The sequence below is a fragment of the Antechinus flavipes genome, chromosome 2, assembly GCF_016432865.1.
Source record: "Antechinus flavipes isolate AdamAnt ecotype Samford, QLD, Australia chromosome 2, AdamAnt_v2, whole genome shotgun sequence".
Taxonomy (NCBI): domain Eukaryota; kingdom Metazoa; phylum Chordata; class Mammalia; order Dasyuromorphia; family Dasyuridae; genus Antechinus; species Antechinus flavipes.
In genome coordinates, this window is record NC_067399.1 from 191637686 (window position 1) to 191653079 (window position 15394).

The 15394-nt window shown below is 32.4% G+C and overlaps 1 protein-coding gene across 2 annotated transcripts in view; it reads left to right on the forward strand.

Annotated features, from left to right (window-relative positions):
- SNTG2 (syntrophin gamma 2) overlaps nt 1–15394 on the forward strand; it is a 640226-nt gene that overhangs the window by 587877 nt on the left and 36955 nt on the right. For both annotated transcript variants that reach the window (XM_051976027.1, XM_051976028.1), the window contains one exon: nt 4941–5051. In XM_051976027.1, the coding sequence (XP_051831987.1) occupies nt 4941–5051 (111 nt within the window). The remainder of the gene's footprint in view (nt 1–4940; nt 5052–15394) is intronic.

The window sequence follows — 15394 nt, forward strand, 5'->3', positions numbered from 1 at the left end:
CCAACAATCAAGGCTATTCAAGAAAATAATACACAAGCAGCTCTTGTAGTTGTAAAGAATTGGGAAATAAGTGAATGCCCATCAACTGGGGAATGGCAGCATTAGGTATAAGAAAGTAAAGTAATGGGATATTATTGTTTTATAAAAAATGATGAACAGACTGATTTTAGAAAAGCCTAGAGGGACTTACATGAATTGATGCTTAATGAAGCAAGCAGAACCAAAAAAAAACACTGTACACAGCATCACCAAGACTGTGTGATGATCAACTATGTTAAACTTAGCTCTTCTCAGCAATTGAATGATCCACAGCAATTCCAATAAACCTTGGATGGAAAATGCCACCTGCACCCAAAGAGAGAGCTTTGGAGACTAAATATGGATTGAACCATATTATTTTCCCGTTTTTTTTTTCTTTCTCATGTTTTTTTTTTTTTCCTTTTGTTCTGACTTTTCTCTCCCAATATGATTCATATGGAAATATGTAAAAAAAAAATTAGATATACATATATAATCTAGTTTTTTTTTAAATAAAACTAACACAGACACATTTAGAAAAGAAGAACAGAATACACAGTCTTTGAAGGATGTTTCCCCCTTGTTAAAGGTATCAAAATAGAAGCAAGCTGACTATTTGGAAGACATGATGAAATATCAAAATTATATTACTCATATATAGAAAGAAAAGAACATAATTCCTGGCTATCTAATTTAATCCTCTCAGGGTGTTAAATTGATGAAGATTATCTCTAAAAAAATTAAAAGAATTTGTTCTCTTTGGAACAGTTTTAAAGGAATTCACAATAATTAATAGGACTCCCTATCTAAGTTACTCTTTCAATTTACCTTCCCATTCATGAGTTAAATGAACTTGAGCTGGCCATGAGTATGACACATATTTCTAGCTTTTAAGAGTAACTCTATGAATCTTCATTAGAAATATGCATGAACTGCATCCAGAGCCCTTATAGGGCTCATGAAGGAAAGTGTTATCCACATTCAGATAAAGAACTGATAGATTCTCAATGCAAATCAATGCATGGGGTTTTTTTCAGTTTATTCTCTCTCATGTATTTTTTTTTTCTTTTGACCTGATTCTTCTTTCAGAATTGTGACTAATATGGAAATGTATTTTACATAATAGCACATGTATAAACTATAACAAATTGCCTACCATATTTGGAAGAAGGGAGGTAAAGGAAAGAGAAAAGTACAAAAATGTGAAACTCAAAATATTGCCAAAATGAATGGTAAAAAAAAAATTTGGCATGTAACTGGAGAGAAATGTTTTTTAAAAAATAAGAAAAGAAAGAAATATACCAGTTATTGCCAGTGCTTTAAAACAAAAACAAATACAATCTCATCAGATCCTTACAATAGTCCTGCAAGGTATGTATCTATAATCCTCATTTTACAAATGAGGAAACTGAATCAAACAAAGCTTAAATGATTTATCCAGGGTAACTCAAGTAATTAGCATGTGAAGCCAAATTTGAATTCAGGTCTTTCAGGTGTCACCTAGCTGCCCCAAATTATATTAAACATGATAACATTCTATTGTAATTAATTAATTGTAGTTTCTGCCTAGGAAATGGCCGAGCCAAAATGTGAAGTCAGCTCTTATGGTTTCAAGTCTAAATCAAAATTCAATTGTATTTCTATGATCTCAAGTGACATTCATAATTTGAAACATAACTTAGTGTTTCTGGTGAACTGAAAGAGGGTCTCTTTTTTCAACATCCATCCCTAGCAAAGAATAATTCAAGGGTTAGGGAGAATACATTTCTTTTCATTTCCTTACTAGTGAGTCAATTGTCAATATGTCCCACCTGGACATAAATTTCCATGAAGCTAATAAAGTCACCTCTCATTACCCAACTCATGAATTAATGAATATAATAATTGTACAGTTAGAATCTGGGCGGCCAGTGTGTACAAGTGTGTTTAAGTAGAGCCATATTTTATTGTCTTTTCTAACCATAAAATGTACTCATTGCTTGACCTGAAAATTACTAGTCATTATTCTTAGTGACTATTCTTCATTTTTTAGAAGTATAACAATGCATATATAATCATTTAAACAAGCAAGCTTTCCCACTTTATGTTGTCTGGCAGCAGTATGATTACATTTATATTGAAATGATATAATGACTCAAAAGATGCTAGTATTGGATCATAGTCTCTATTACAATATGTAAGCATAGGTATTTCTTTACAATTATTGACAATTCCTTATATTATTTTTGCAATTTGACATCTAGGCACACACCCCCACTCCCATGTTCTCAACATTTTAAAATGGTATCTTTAAGCTCCTCTAAGCCTACCTCCTTGTCATAATCAAACTTAAACCAAGCCTCACTGAAGTTCAAAGAACTGTGGATTGCATTAATAGTGTAGTATTGATTTAGTGAGCCAATTGGAAAAAGTTGTTATTCATCAGATATCACCAGATTTCTTTTGATCTTACAATATATAACTGCAGGGATATGCAAAAAAGGGAACTTATTAGATATCTATAGCTAATCATATTACAAATCAGAGGAAAGCAAGTTTAATAGCTCATGCTCAAACTTTATGCTCAGTTTTAAGTCTTCAAAGAGTATGTTTAGCTTTACCCTGAGACTAAAGTTATTATGCTTTGGTAAGCAAATAAGATACTGTCAAGAGAGTAGATTAATGCTTTCTAAAATTGAGTGTACAGTTCTGTGAGAAACTATCTCTAATGGGGTTGCTCCTAAAAGCTGAGTTCATTTGCATAAGCTTTAATAGATCCCTAAAGTAGTTTGTATGACCTTGGCCAAGTCATCTGTGAAATAGGGATAAACATGCTTTTGATAGCAAACTCAAAAGTATATTGTGATAAAAAATGTGTTCACCTTAAAGAACTATATAATGTGAATTTATTATTATTATTAAATTATATACATTTAGAGATAGAAAGAGACTTAGAAGTCATTCTTCCAATATTCTGGGATTTATTGGGGGTTTTTTTGAGCTTTTTCCTTTTTTCTATATACAGATAGAGATTTTATTTTAAGTTATTTAAGTGGAACCTATACACTTTAACTTTTTTATATAAAGCACAATCTTTACAAACTTCCCAATATGTTTTAGAATGCTACAACACCTTAGTTTAATGGAGATTTATTAAAAAAAAAAATAGGCCAAAAGGTGGCAAGAAATTAAAATGCCCAATCCACTACCTACATTGCATCCCCATGCCTCCAAAACATTAACACTAAGGAAAATTTGTGAAAATTATCTAAAAATAAAATCTTTTAATTAAAAAAAAAAGATCACAGCTTGGTATAAAAAATGCATTTATTTTGTCATAGATTTTACAGCAGTGGAAGGCATTTATTATAATTTTTAAAAACCTATAATTAAGGCTATCTTTTATCAAATATATAGACATTAAGTTTTTATTTTCTCTGTCTTTTTTAAAAATTAAAGGAGTAAAAATTTATAGCATGTATTTTCATATTTAAGTACTTTAGTAAATGTTCAGTTATTTTCACAACATTGCAAAAAAGCAGTTTTATCAATATTTTCCAACTTGGTCCAGGGGAAACTAAGGTTAAATGATTTGCCCAAGGCCACTGATGGAGTTGGTGTCAGTCAGGATTAAAATTTTTCATTCTATTTGCCCTCCACTAGACCATGTCTTCTATACTAGAGCAATAACAGGGTATTATGTGCCAAAAGTTTTCCAGGCAAAGAAATGACATTTTCCTTAAGTTTTCAGTATAAAAACAGGAACCTATGAGAGAGACACACAGTGAAGAAGTGAAAAAGAGAAGGAAGAGGGAGAGACAGACAGAGACATTAAAGGAGAAAGAGAGAGGGGGGAGGGAGGGAGAAACAGACAGACAGATAGAGACAGAGAGACACAAAGAGAAACAGATAGATAGACAGACAGAGACATTAAAGGAGAAAGAGAGAGGGGGGAGGGAAGGAGAAAGAAGGAAATCGAGGAAGAAGAGGGGGAAAAGGAGGAGAAAAAAGAGGAGGAGAGAGTGTGAGAAAGGGAGGCAGAGACAGAGAGAAGAAGGGAGGGAGAAAGGGAGAGGGAGGGAAAGAGAGAGGGAGAGAGAGGGGGGAGGGAAGGAGAAAGAAGGAAATCGAGGAAGAAGAGGGGGAAAAGGAGGAGGAAAAGGAAGAATAGGAAGGGAAGGAGGGAGGAATAGAGAGAGACAGACAGAGAGATAGAGAGGGTTAAGGGGAAGAGGAGAATAGAAAGGTTATAATCAGATGAAAGAAAACTGTAGACTCAGACATATAATGAACTAAACAGATAATGATGTAATAAAATAGATAATATTTATAAAATGCTTAGCACAATGGCACATAGACATTGAATAAATGCTGATAGCTTCCTTCTATCCTTTCTTTTCTTCTTTGCTTCCTCCCTTTTTTATTCCTTTGTTCCTTTCATCCTTCCTAATATAGCACTAACTGTGAGAGAAACTGTTGGATCTATGAAGAGATGTTTGAATTGATAAAAAGAGAAGAAAAAACATAATATACACTCTTTGTAGAACAGGAAGGTGGGGTTATGGAAGATTCTCTGGACTGCTAGTCAGATGAGTTAGTTTCAAGTTTCTGCTCTGCTACTTACTAGTTGCAGAGGCTTGAGTAAGCAAGTCTGTCTCAGTCTAATCAGCTGAGAGAAGATAAAAATATTTATTTATTTTTTTTTTTTACCTTATGGGTGTGTGGTGGAAAAGAAATGAAGTCTTTAGAAATATGCTATATATATAAAATATTTTGTAAAGATAAAATGTTATGTCAGGGTTATAGCAACAGTAGGGTAAATCTCTGTGAAAACCTGAATTTCTTTAAATAGCATGTTCAACTTATTTACATTTTTAAAAATAACAGTGAATTTCAATAATTTCAATGACAAATTACTAATTAATATCTTTTTTTTAAAACAGAATGTTCTCTGGAGGTTTAAATTCTCTCAGCTTAAAGGATCTTCAGATGATGGGAAAACTCGAGTAAAGCTGCTATTTCAGAATCTAGACACCAAACAAATTGAAATGAAGGTAGGGAATGTAGTCTGTCTTTTGCAACAAAAACCACAAAGATGTCAAATTTCATTGGCGTAGGGATCAAAATGTTCTTACATATGTTATAAAATAAATTTGTGCACCAAGACTTTTAGGGAAAGTCCTGGTCAATCAATGAGAATAAGATTGGTTTTGGTTTAAGGCATGATCCGTAAGAAATCTAGCCAGCAAGCCCCAAGATATCATCTTGGGAGGGGGTCAGAAGTGCAAAATAAAAGAAAAAATGCTTTTAAGAGCATCTGTAGCTAAGGCTATAATAGGGAAGAAGAGAAGGAAAGGAAAGAAGGAAAGAGGGAAGGAAGGAAAATTGAGTTGCCACATACAGATATCATGAATGACCAGATGATTAATAATGACCAACAGCATTCTGGAAGGGTCCTACTCTCCTGAACTATAGAAGCATCTAGTACATTGCCTGTTTGCTTAATAAGTCCAATTCTCCAAAAATAAATTGTGATATTTGAGAGCTTATTAAACTGTTGAAAGTTGAAATTGCTCAACATTGCTATTTACTTTTGATGTCTTTGATAAGATACTCTAGTACACTAATGTAATATGTGCTCTTACTAGCAACATCATTGTTCTAGAGAGTTATCCTCTACAGGAGAAATATCTGACCTATTGGAATATGCTTTGATAGAGTTTTATCTCTTTAAAAATATCAGTAGATTCTATCTTTTTAAATATTCAATCTATTCTCAGTTCCCTGGAATAATAGAAGTTATGATGACATCAACAATTTTTATAAATCCAAAATTTATGCATTTAACATTAACCTTTAAAAAATCATTAGACTTTCCTTTCAAGTTGCATTTTTGTTAAATTAGCATTTTTTCATTCCTAACTATGAGAGTATTTTGTGAGAGTAGAGCAGAAGGGTGACCTAAATAGCTTAGTGGTAGAAAGGTGACAACCTAAAAAAAAAAAAAAAATAAAACTGAATTATTAAATAATTTCTTATTTATATTATATCTCTCATAAGAGAATTTGGCATAGTTGTATGGAAAACATTGGTTTTTTTAGTAGTCAGAAGGTAAAATTATTTTCTTTAAACCTCAATTAACTAGATTTTTTTTTTGTTATCGTTCTTATTGAGAAAGACCCTGCAATTTCTTTTTATTTTAATCTAATTTTTTTTCTAAAGTCCATTTTGTCCAATATAATAGCCTAGTGAAGAAAATATAATCTTGGGTGTTAGAGGACATTGAATCTCAGAGTCTATATTTTAATCATTAATACTAATTTGAAATTCTGTCAATTTAGTTGTTTATAGTGACCTTAGAATATATGTCATAGGATCTTTTAAAAATAAATGAATTTTTAATCAAAACTGGAGGAAAATATTCAGCATGTCTAGAGATTGAGGTTATCTTGAGTTAATTTAGCTCCATGAAACTCTCTTGCCTAAGTATGAAACTCTCTTGCCTAGCATAATCCAGAGAATCTGTTAGAATTCATTCTTGCTGCTTTGTATTTAAGAATTGAGAAACTAACATAAAATCTTTTAATTCCCTGAGTCAACCAAGTCCCAAGTATGTCTCCATATCTTTTTTTTTTAAGGAAAAACTAACAATTTGTATTGGGATAAAGATTCAGATGTTATTTATAATCACCCTTAGTGTCAGGAGATACCTGAGTTTGACTCCTGTCTCTTACACTTATCAGTGAGATGATTAGGCTGAATCTGCTTTGTCTTCTCAGAACCTTAGTTTCTTCATTCATAAAATGGAAATAATATGACTTGTAATCCACTGTTGTGAGGAAGAACTGAGATGTTTCGCAAATTTAAAGTTCTTTTTAAAGTCAAGGATGGACTAGCAGGATTCAACTTCTTAAAGGACAGTTATGTGGTATAGTATATTTAATATCAGACCTCAAGTCAGGAAGACCTGAATACAAGACATTTAATAGTTGCATGACTGACTAAAGTACTTATCTGTTTGTCTTAGTTTCCTTATCTCTAAAGTGAACTAGAGAAGGAAATGCCAAACCACTCCAGTATCTTTGCCAAGAAAACCCCAAAAAGGGGATAAGAATGTGTTGAACAACATAAAAACAATAACAATAAAAGCAAAATTTTTAGAAAAAAGAAAGTGTGTATCAGAATACTGCTAAAAGTAACATCAAATATCGCCCCTAAAAGTGGTTCAATATTTTTGAAAGGAATAATGGACAATCTAAATTAACTGAAAGATAACTAGCCTCAGTTTTGTGACTGGTTCAAATGCACAAATATCTGATGCTTTTGTATTTATATATAACCATAAAAGATAAATTAGCCTGAAAAAGCAAAGACCAGTTCAATGGATAATAATTAATGCAATTAAATGAAAAAACCATATGAATTTTTCACATGTCCAAAGTCTGTGATGATAAATTCTCTGGAAAAATCATTTATTTGCCATGGAAGAAAAAGATTAGTATGAGACTTAGAATGTTGGTAGTTGAGAGTTGAACTTGGTTTCAAGAGTAGATTAAAAACTGATTGAGGACTTGAAAGAGTGGAAGTAATTTGGCATGTTTCTGAAACTGAAGCTGAATCCTCTGCACTAAACTTCATCAGCAAAGAACTGAGATCCACAGCATTTATTATTGATAGAAGTGAAGCTGTTCTGCTGCAACAAAGATTGTCAAGTAGCCAGATGGTGCAGCAAAGAAGGGACAACCAAGACAAAATGTCATCAAATAGAAAATTTCAGATCCCTTGTGTACATGGTTAAGGAACACAGAATGTTCATTAGAATTGGTAGTACAGACTAAGAAGTCAAGGGATAAAGAATTAAAAAGAAATTTATGAAATGAGGCTTCTTGTCCTTGATATACTCCCTTTTCTCAAAAAAATCTATTTCTACAATAATTTGGGCTTTGGCCCGTACCTGAGAATGTTAAAAATAAAACACAGCTTATTTGAACCTTCAAAATGGCTTATCAAATGGAAATTCTCAACAATATAAGAAGGTAGCCTCCATTATAAAAAGTGGACATGATGGATGCCTTTCGTTTTCTGTTGCAGCTTTATGCTCTGTTTGCACAACCAGAATAATGAATCATTTGAGACCTTTCCATGGAATTTGGTTCTTTAGTCAATGGCAGTCAACCCTACTGAGTAAAATTTAGTTCCTTAGGAGACCAAGGACAGCCACACAAGATGTCTCATGACTTTCTTTAATGACAACTATTTTTAGAATGTTTGAAGGATTCAAAGGCCTTAAAATTTTTCTGGACTGCTTCAAAGAGAAAAAAATTCAGACAACTTGCTAATTGCCTTTCCTTTTTTAATCAGACCTGTGATTTCATCAATATAAGGAGCACCTGGTTAGCAATTTTCCTCATCAAAGCAAATAAGCAAATGCCATATATATCTTGAATGAATGAATACTGATAAAATCCCTCCATTATAGCATAACCATCCTCATTGCATTGTGTTAAAAAATAAACTCCACAAATCTAGTTTCAAATCCTAGCCCTGTTTCCTATTATTTTTGTGACCTAGGGAAAATCATTTGATCTTGCTGAGCCTCAGTTTCCTCCTTTGGAAAATGAAAGATTTATACTTTATTATCTCTAAGGCCCTGTATGAGTCATATCTAAGACCCTGATCCTATAATTCTAATATGTAATGTGTATATTGAGCAAAAGATGTAGGACTTGCTATGAATTTGGACAAACTTCACCAAAACCTGAACCATTTCTAGATTCTCTGTATACAAGGATTAGCTTAAAAGAATTGGAATACAGTAAAATGTTCTAGACTGTATCGGAATGAGTATCAGATTTTCATGACCTATAACACAAGGATCACCCAAGAAGCCAAGCAGAGGGCTCAAAGATGATTTTGTGATATATCTATGACTAACAAATGTAGCATTGTTGTCAATGCCAAAGACTTCTGGCAGCACAGCAGATACTGACACTCCACCCTAACCCTAGGCAAACACAGTATAGAAGAAGCCATCCAAGAACATCAGACTACTTCAGACATAATGAGGAAATCTCTCCTGCCTCACTTTTCTTCAAAGATAACATTTTTTACTGGATGATAAAAAAAAAAAAACCAATTTATACCAACCTTAGCTTAGGATTCCAATGTCTTTTTCTGTCTCTTTCTGTCTCTCTCTGTCTCTGTCTCTGTCACTCTGTCTATCTCTCTGTCTCTGTCTTTCTTTGTCTTTGTCTTTGTCTTTCTTTTTTCTCTCTCTCTTTCTCTGTTTCTTTCTCTCTGAGGCCTCTCTGTGTCTCTGTCTCTGTCTTCCTCCCTCCCCACCTCTCTCTCTCTCTCTCTCTCTCTCTCTCTCTCTCTCTCTCTCTCTTTCTGTTTCTTTGTGTGTACCTCTCTGTGTCTTTGTTTCTGTGTCTTTCCATCTCTCTCTCTGCCTCTCTATGTCTTTCTGTCTCTCTCTGTCTCTGTTTCTGTCTCTTTGCTTCTCTCCTTTGCTCTTGCTTGTTCACTTACTCACTCTCTCTCTCTTCCCTTCCTCTCTCTATGTCTTTCTGTTTCTCTCTTTCTTGCTTGCTCCCACATATACACAGGTACCAGGACTATTGGGCTTTTATTATGATGATAATAGAAAAATAATCATTTCTGCTTTGATTTTATTTCTTCATTTAATGAAAACTTTCTTTTTCACAGCTTACTAAATATGTATTAGTGACTGCTATCAATAAAGTCTTAGATGTTTGATTCTGAGTTAGTTAAGAAAAAGCATTAGCTTTTTTTTAAGGAGCAGATATTTGGTAATCTAGAGGAGTGCATCAGGTAGGGAAATTAATTTTTCCCCAGAGATGCTTCATTTGGATGTTTTAAACAATTTAATTTATGGAATTTGGCTACACTCATTATATGTCTTCTGTTTCATTAAATGAAAGTCTATAATTCCCCATGAGATGTAGCTAAGTGAATAATCTATCCAGGATGAATAAAGCCAAGTACCCTTAAAGAGGCATGTTTAGTCACTTTTCTGAGGCCTTATAGAGTTTCCATCTGTGTTCTTAGCTTTCTCACTTTTATAGGCAATTGGAAGTAAGATAGCACATTCCTTCTGGTAAAAGCGGCTACATATTCTCATGTGAGCCTACACTAATCACCTCCTACTTAATCTTTCATTTCTCTTATTTCTCCTGCATATGTCTATCATTTTCCTCATGTTTCACCACTCTGATAAGTCTATTCCTGTAAAATAAAACCTTCATTGGTTCCCTACTTCCTCCCAAATAGAATATAAAACTGTAACTTTGGAATTGGGGTGCCCATAATCCAGCTCCCATCTAGATGAGCTGTATACTATTCCCCATTTTATATTCTAGTCAAGCTAGAAAATTTAGAATATATTAGTCACCCTCTACTTCTATGCTTAGTTCATTTTAACCTTTCTCTGTATCTTGAATGGACTCACATCCCTGAGTACATTATATTTAGCATTGAAAACTAAACCTAACTCATGTACCATTTCCTCCATGAAGCCTCTCTCTTTTAATGTACAGGTAAAAGTGATCTTTCTTTCTTTCTTTCTTCACAGTATTTTATTTGGATCTCTTTTGCACTTACTTTGTTCTCTCTCATATCATTTACTTTTATACATGTCTTCTTCCCATTAATTTGTAAACTTTTTTAAGTCAGATTAAACATTCCTATGATGTATGACTGGCCAGGTCACTTAACTTACCTGGATCTTATTTGCCTCATCTCTAAAAGGAGGGATTTCAACTAGATAGCAGCTGACAACTCTTTTGGCACTACATCTTTGATCCTAGGGTCCTGCAACAATGATATGTGGCATAGAGGTTAAATATTGGCTCACTGTATCCAATGTACAACAACAACAACAAAAAAATAGCATTAATCAACAAAGAAGTTTGTTTTAGGAAATCAGAGACAGGTTCTAGTATTAACCCTGCTACTAACTCTCAAGGTGAACCTGAATAAGTTACTTTGTCTTATCTAGATTTCAGTTTCCTCCTTTTTTCAGATGAGGAAGTTACTCTAAATGACATTTAAATTTTTTCCCACTTCTAATAATCCTATGATCTATTTCCACAAGTTCAAAACTATTACTATATAAGTCCCAAACAAGCATTTAAGTCTGTCAATGAATTGTGTTTTCCCTGGGTATTTGTGGGAAGTCAAATGTAGATTTATGAGGTATATTAATGTAAGTGGAACATTTAGAAACTGTCACTTAAGACATGTTCCATTTCTGTCAGTCCTGGCTAAAGAAATCCACCACCTTAACACTTTAGAATTCAATGTGCTATCTTCAGTTTAATTTGTATAGAGGTGGAGGAGATGATTTAGATCAAGTGCAAAACATTTGCACTGAACAAATCACCTAATGGAAAATGTTTTATTCTGTAGGATAAAAATGCTGGATGTTGAACATCATATATTCAGCAAGGACTTGGAAAAAGAAAGATTAGCTTGGTTGATGATTTTAGTTCTATTTTTCATTATATCTTGTTGGTGGCATTTTATATCCCAAGTAATTTAATGAAAAGATTATTATTTAACTCAGTAATTTAGTTACATATTATATTTATGTGAGATATATGCTTCTTAGTTATAAATTAATTCAATAAACATTTTAAGTCTACTATGTGCAAGGCATTGTGTTATGTTGTGTGTGTGTACATACACACACACATATATATATACAGTATGTATATATGTATCAAAACTTAGCTATGAATATAGTTAGATGGGCAGTCAAATAAATTTGATTGATTGACTGATTGATAGATATAGATATAGATCTATGTTGATGCTTTCTTTTCTGTGGCGTTTCCTTTACATGATATTAATTCTATGATTCAGCATAAGCCATTCCAATTCTTTGGGAACATAGGAAGAACAAATAGAAATAAAAATAGGAGTTATAGGGAAAGATTGTAATTATTTCGTTAACATATAGAAACATATATAACATAAATATTATATATAGTGCTCTAACAGTTGCATTCACAAAAGTCAATGATGTTGGCACCCTGATTACAAAATATCTTTTTCATTATGTCTTAAACACTTAAATCTAAATTTCAACACTACCCCCCATTAATACAGAGACTTTAAAGGAGTTTCTCTTGCCTTTTCCTAAATTTTATAGAGACAGTTTGCAATTTTTCTTCAATTTAAAAGGAAGACTTGTTTCATTCAATAAATGAAAAGATTGAGACATTGTAAGGAATATTTTATTTTGTAAGTCAGTAGATGTCATGGGGGAAATAGAAACAATATGGTTGAGCATCAAAAATGTTGAATGATTTCAACTTAAATTTAAGATGACAGAAACATACTGTTTCAATTTGAGAATTTTTTTTAATTTATAGAACACCTTTTTTTTTGTATCATTCTAAGTGAAATTTCTAAAAACTATCATATTTAGCAGTTACTCTGACATTGCTGATAGAATCCAACTCAAGGGAGTTTCCTTTGTCAGTCACTACTATGTCAGTATACCTACTACCAAATTATTCTGTTGAGGAGATAGAATGCTATCTTTAACTGATTAAAATCCTTCCATTATAAACTTACAGTTACTTATGACTTTCTTGGGAAAAAAAAAACAAAAATTCTCCTTAAGTCCTCAAATTTTCCAAATTTGATTCCTATTAGAAAGGTAGAGACACTTTGGAAATGTTCATTTTATTTGTTTTTGAATTGTAGGATGTAATTGGATTTGATTATTTTACTTATTTCACAAACTTTTTTACATACATTCTTGGAAGCAATATCAAAACTTAAAATTTTGCAAAACACATACTAATTATGAATCATACTGTCTCCACAATTTTTACAGAGAAAAAACATAATTTCAAGATTCAATATAATACTACATCATCTTAAAGAAATATTCTACAAAAATTTTCCCTTAAGCCCCCTCAAAAAAAAAATTGGTATCTCAAAAAGATCATAGTTATCTCTGCCTAATCTATGGAACAACTCTTTAAATAATTGAACATAGCTTTGATGCCCTTTCTGAGTCTTCTTTTCTCTGAATTAAATATACTTTTCTCCTTCAAATAATATAACTCAAGTCTCTTCTCCTTTGAGATTTCTTACATCTGTGCACCCTCCAACAATTGCTTGCTTTTGTCTAATGTTATTAAATTCTTAAGCTTTCTAAGTGGAAGCCACTCAATATGAAAGAAATTGATCTAGCCATCCACATGAGAAAAACAAAATGGAATTTTTAAAATATCATATAACTATGGCATGCAGTTAGGCTTCAGTTTTTTTTTTTTTTTTTTTTTTTTTTTGTATTTGGCCTTTGTGTTTTATCAGTAGGATATATGGATGATGACTTGAATCCAAAAATGTATTGGGAATAGAGAAACTGAGTCATTTTTGAGTAACTGTGCATTTTTTTGGTACATCCTTTCCTCCTCCCAAGACTATCATTTCAACACCAGTTAGCGTTCTTCTGATAGTTCTTTGTGGCTATGAAACACAACACTGTTCTCAGAGGAATGAAATTACAAATAACCCAAAGAGGAACTAAAAGACATATGATGAATATAAAGAAACAATATTATGTCACACATGACAATTTTAAGTGAGAAGTGGCATAAAAGACAATGGGGATGACAACGCTGAATTAAGCCAGTTATATAATAAAAGAAAAGAAAACAGATGGATAGTCTGATTATACATTGGTACATTGGAAATTAGAGGTATGAGGAGTTGAGGAAAGGCTCCAGCAAATAGGAGATCCATAAATAAGGGAATTCACAAGATAAAAAAAAAAAAGAAAAGAAAAGAAAAAAAAATTGTGGAGGGATTTCAATATGCATCATTGGTGGAAGTGCCTGTATTGTGAAGTCACAAATCTACCAAATTTCATAAGCAGACAAATAAAATTAAATATTCCACAAAAAAAGCATTAAAAAAACTTGATGATTATTAATTTAAGCATCAAAGCTTTTTTACATAATTCTTGAAGAAACCATTCCTAAAATATATAATCCATGCTTTCTGTTCTCTATAAATAGTCAAGGTCAACATCCTACATACATTTCTATACTTGCCTGTAATTGGCTATATTAATAACTGTTGAAGAATTTAAGAATGTTTCTCCCTACTTTAAAGTATCCCAGAATATTTTGTGCATTTAAAGATATTTAGGTGGCTATTTAAAATGCATGTTTTTTTCCTTGATTGTCAGCTATCTTTTCTCACTGATTTTTCATTGGCTTTTATCCTTATTTCACCTATGATTTGGTGAGAAATTGAGAATGCCTTCAGCTTTTCCTTTTATAAAAATTATATAAGCTTTGTGACAGATTTCTTCCTCATCATTACACAGATTTAAAAAAAAAACTGAAATTATTTTTTCTGTACTTGAGACTATACCAGGTAATTGAAATTGAAGAAAAAAATTATCACTAAGTAAATGAAACATTACCCCAGGAAACAAAATAAATGTGACTGTGAAAAAAGTGGGTTTTTTTCCTACTTTTTCCCAGATATATCACGTCTCAGAACTGCCAATGGTACCATGGTACCATGAGACAAAGCCAGATGTACAGATATTTCAGGAAGATAACTTGTCCAATAATTAGGTTATGTTGGGCCTGATATGTTATCTCCCTAAATTTTCAGTCTCGATGAACATCCACTATTCTCAATAAAGTTAAATGAAGGGCTCATAATGAATGGAAATGTTAAGAGATGGAGAGAAAATTAAGGCATAAATGAGTAGTATTTATACTATATAGTATATACTATATAAACTGTAATAGAGTTTACTGAAGGACAGTAAACTGAAGAGCTTGCAAGTACATGACTAAAAGACATAATCTAATAAGATAAGGAAGAGGTAGAACTTTGTCAACTGCAGAAAGCTTGAAGATGTTTCAGTGATGCAGCAGATTTTCTGAAACTAGAGTAAACACAAAGCTGAAACCTAAACAAAGATGAAAAAACCCTCAAATTTTAATGTAATGGTTTAAGGAGTTAATATAATGGTACAAGAGATATAGAATTAGACCTGAAATCAAGAAGATCTTGGTTTAAATCCCATCTCTATCCTTTATTAGTTTTATGACCTTAGGAAAGTCAAGCTTGGCTTCTGATCTTTAAAATAAGAATAATATTGAGTATCTCTCTCTTAGGCTTGTCATGAGAATGAAATGAAATTATGAATAAAAAGAATTATATACATTTCAGCTAGTAGTAGTAGTGGTAAAGGTGGTGGTGGAAGTGCTGGTAGTGGTAGTTGAGGAGGAGGAGAAAGAAAAAAAAAGGAAAAGGAGGAAGAGAAAAATGAGGAGAAAGAGAAGGAGGAGGAGAAGAACAAGAACAAGAAGAAAAAAGAGAAAGAAGAACA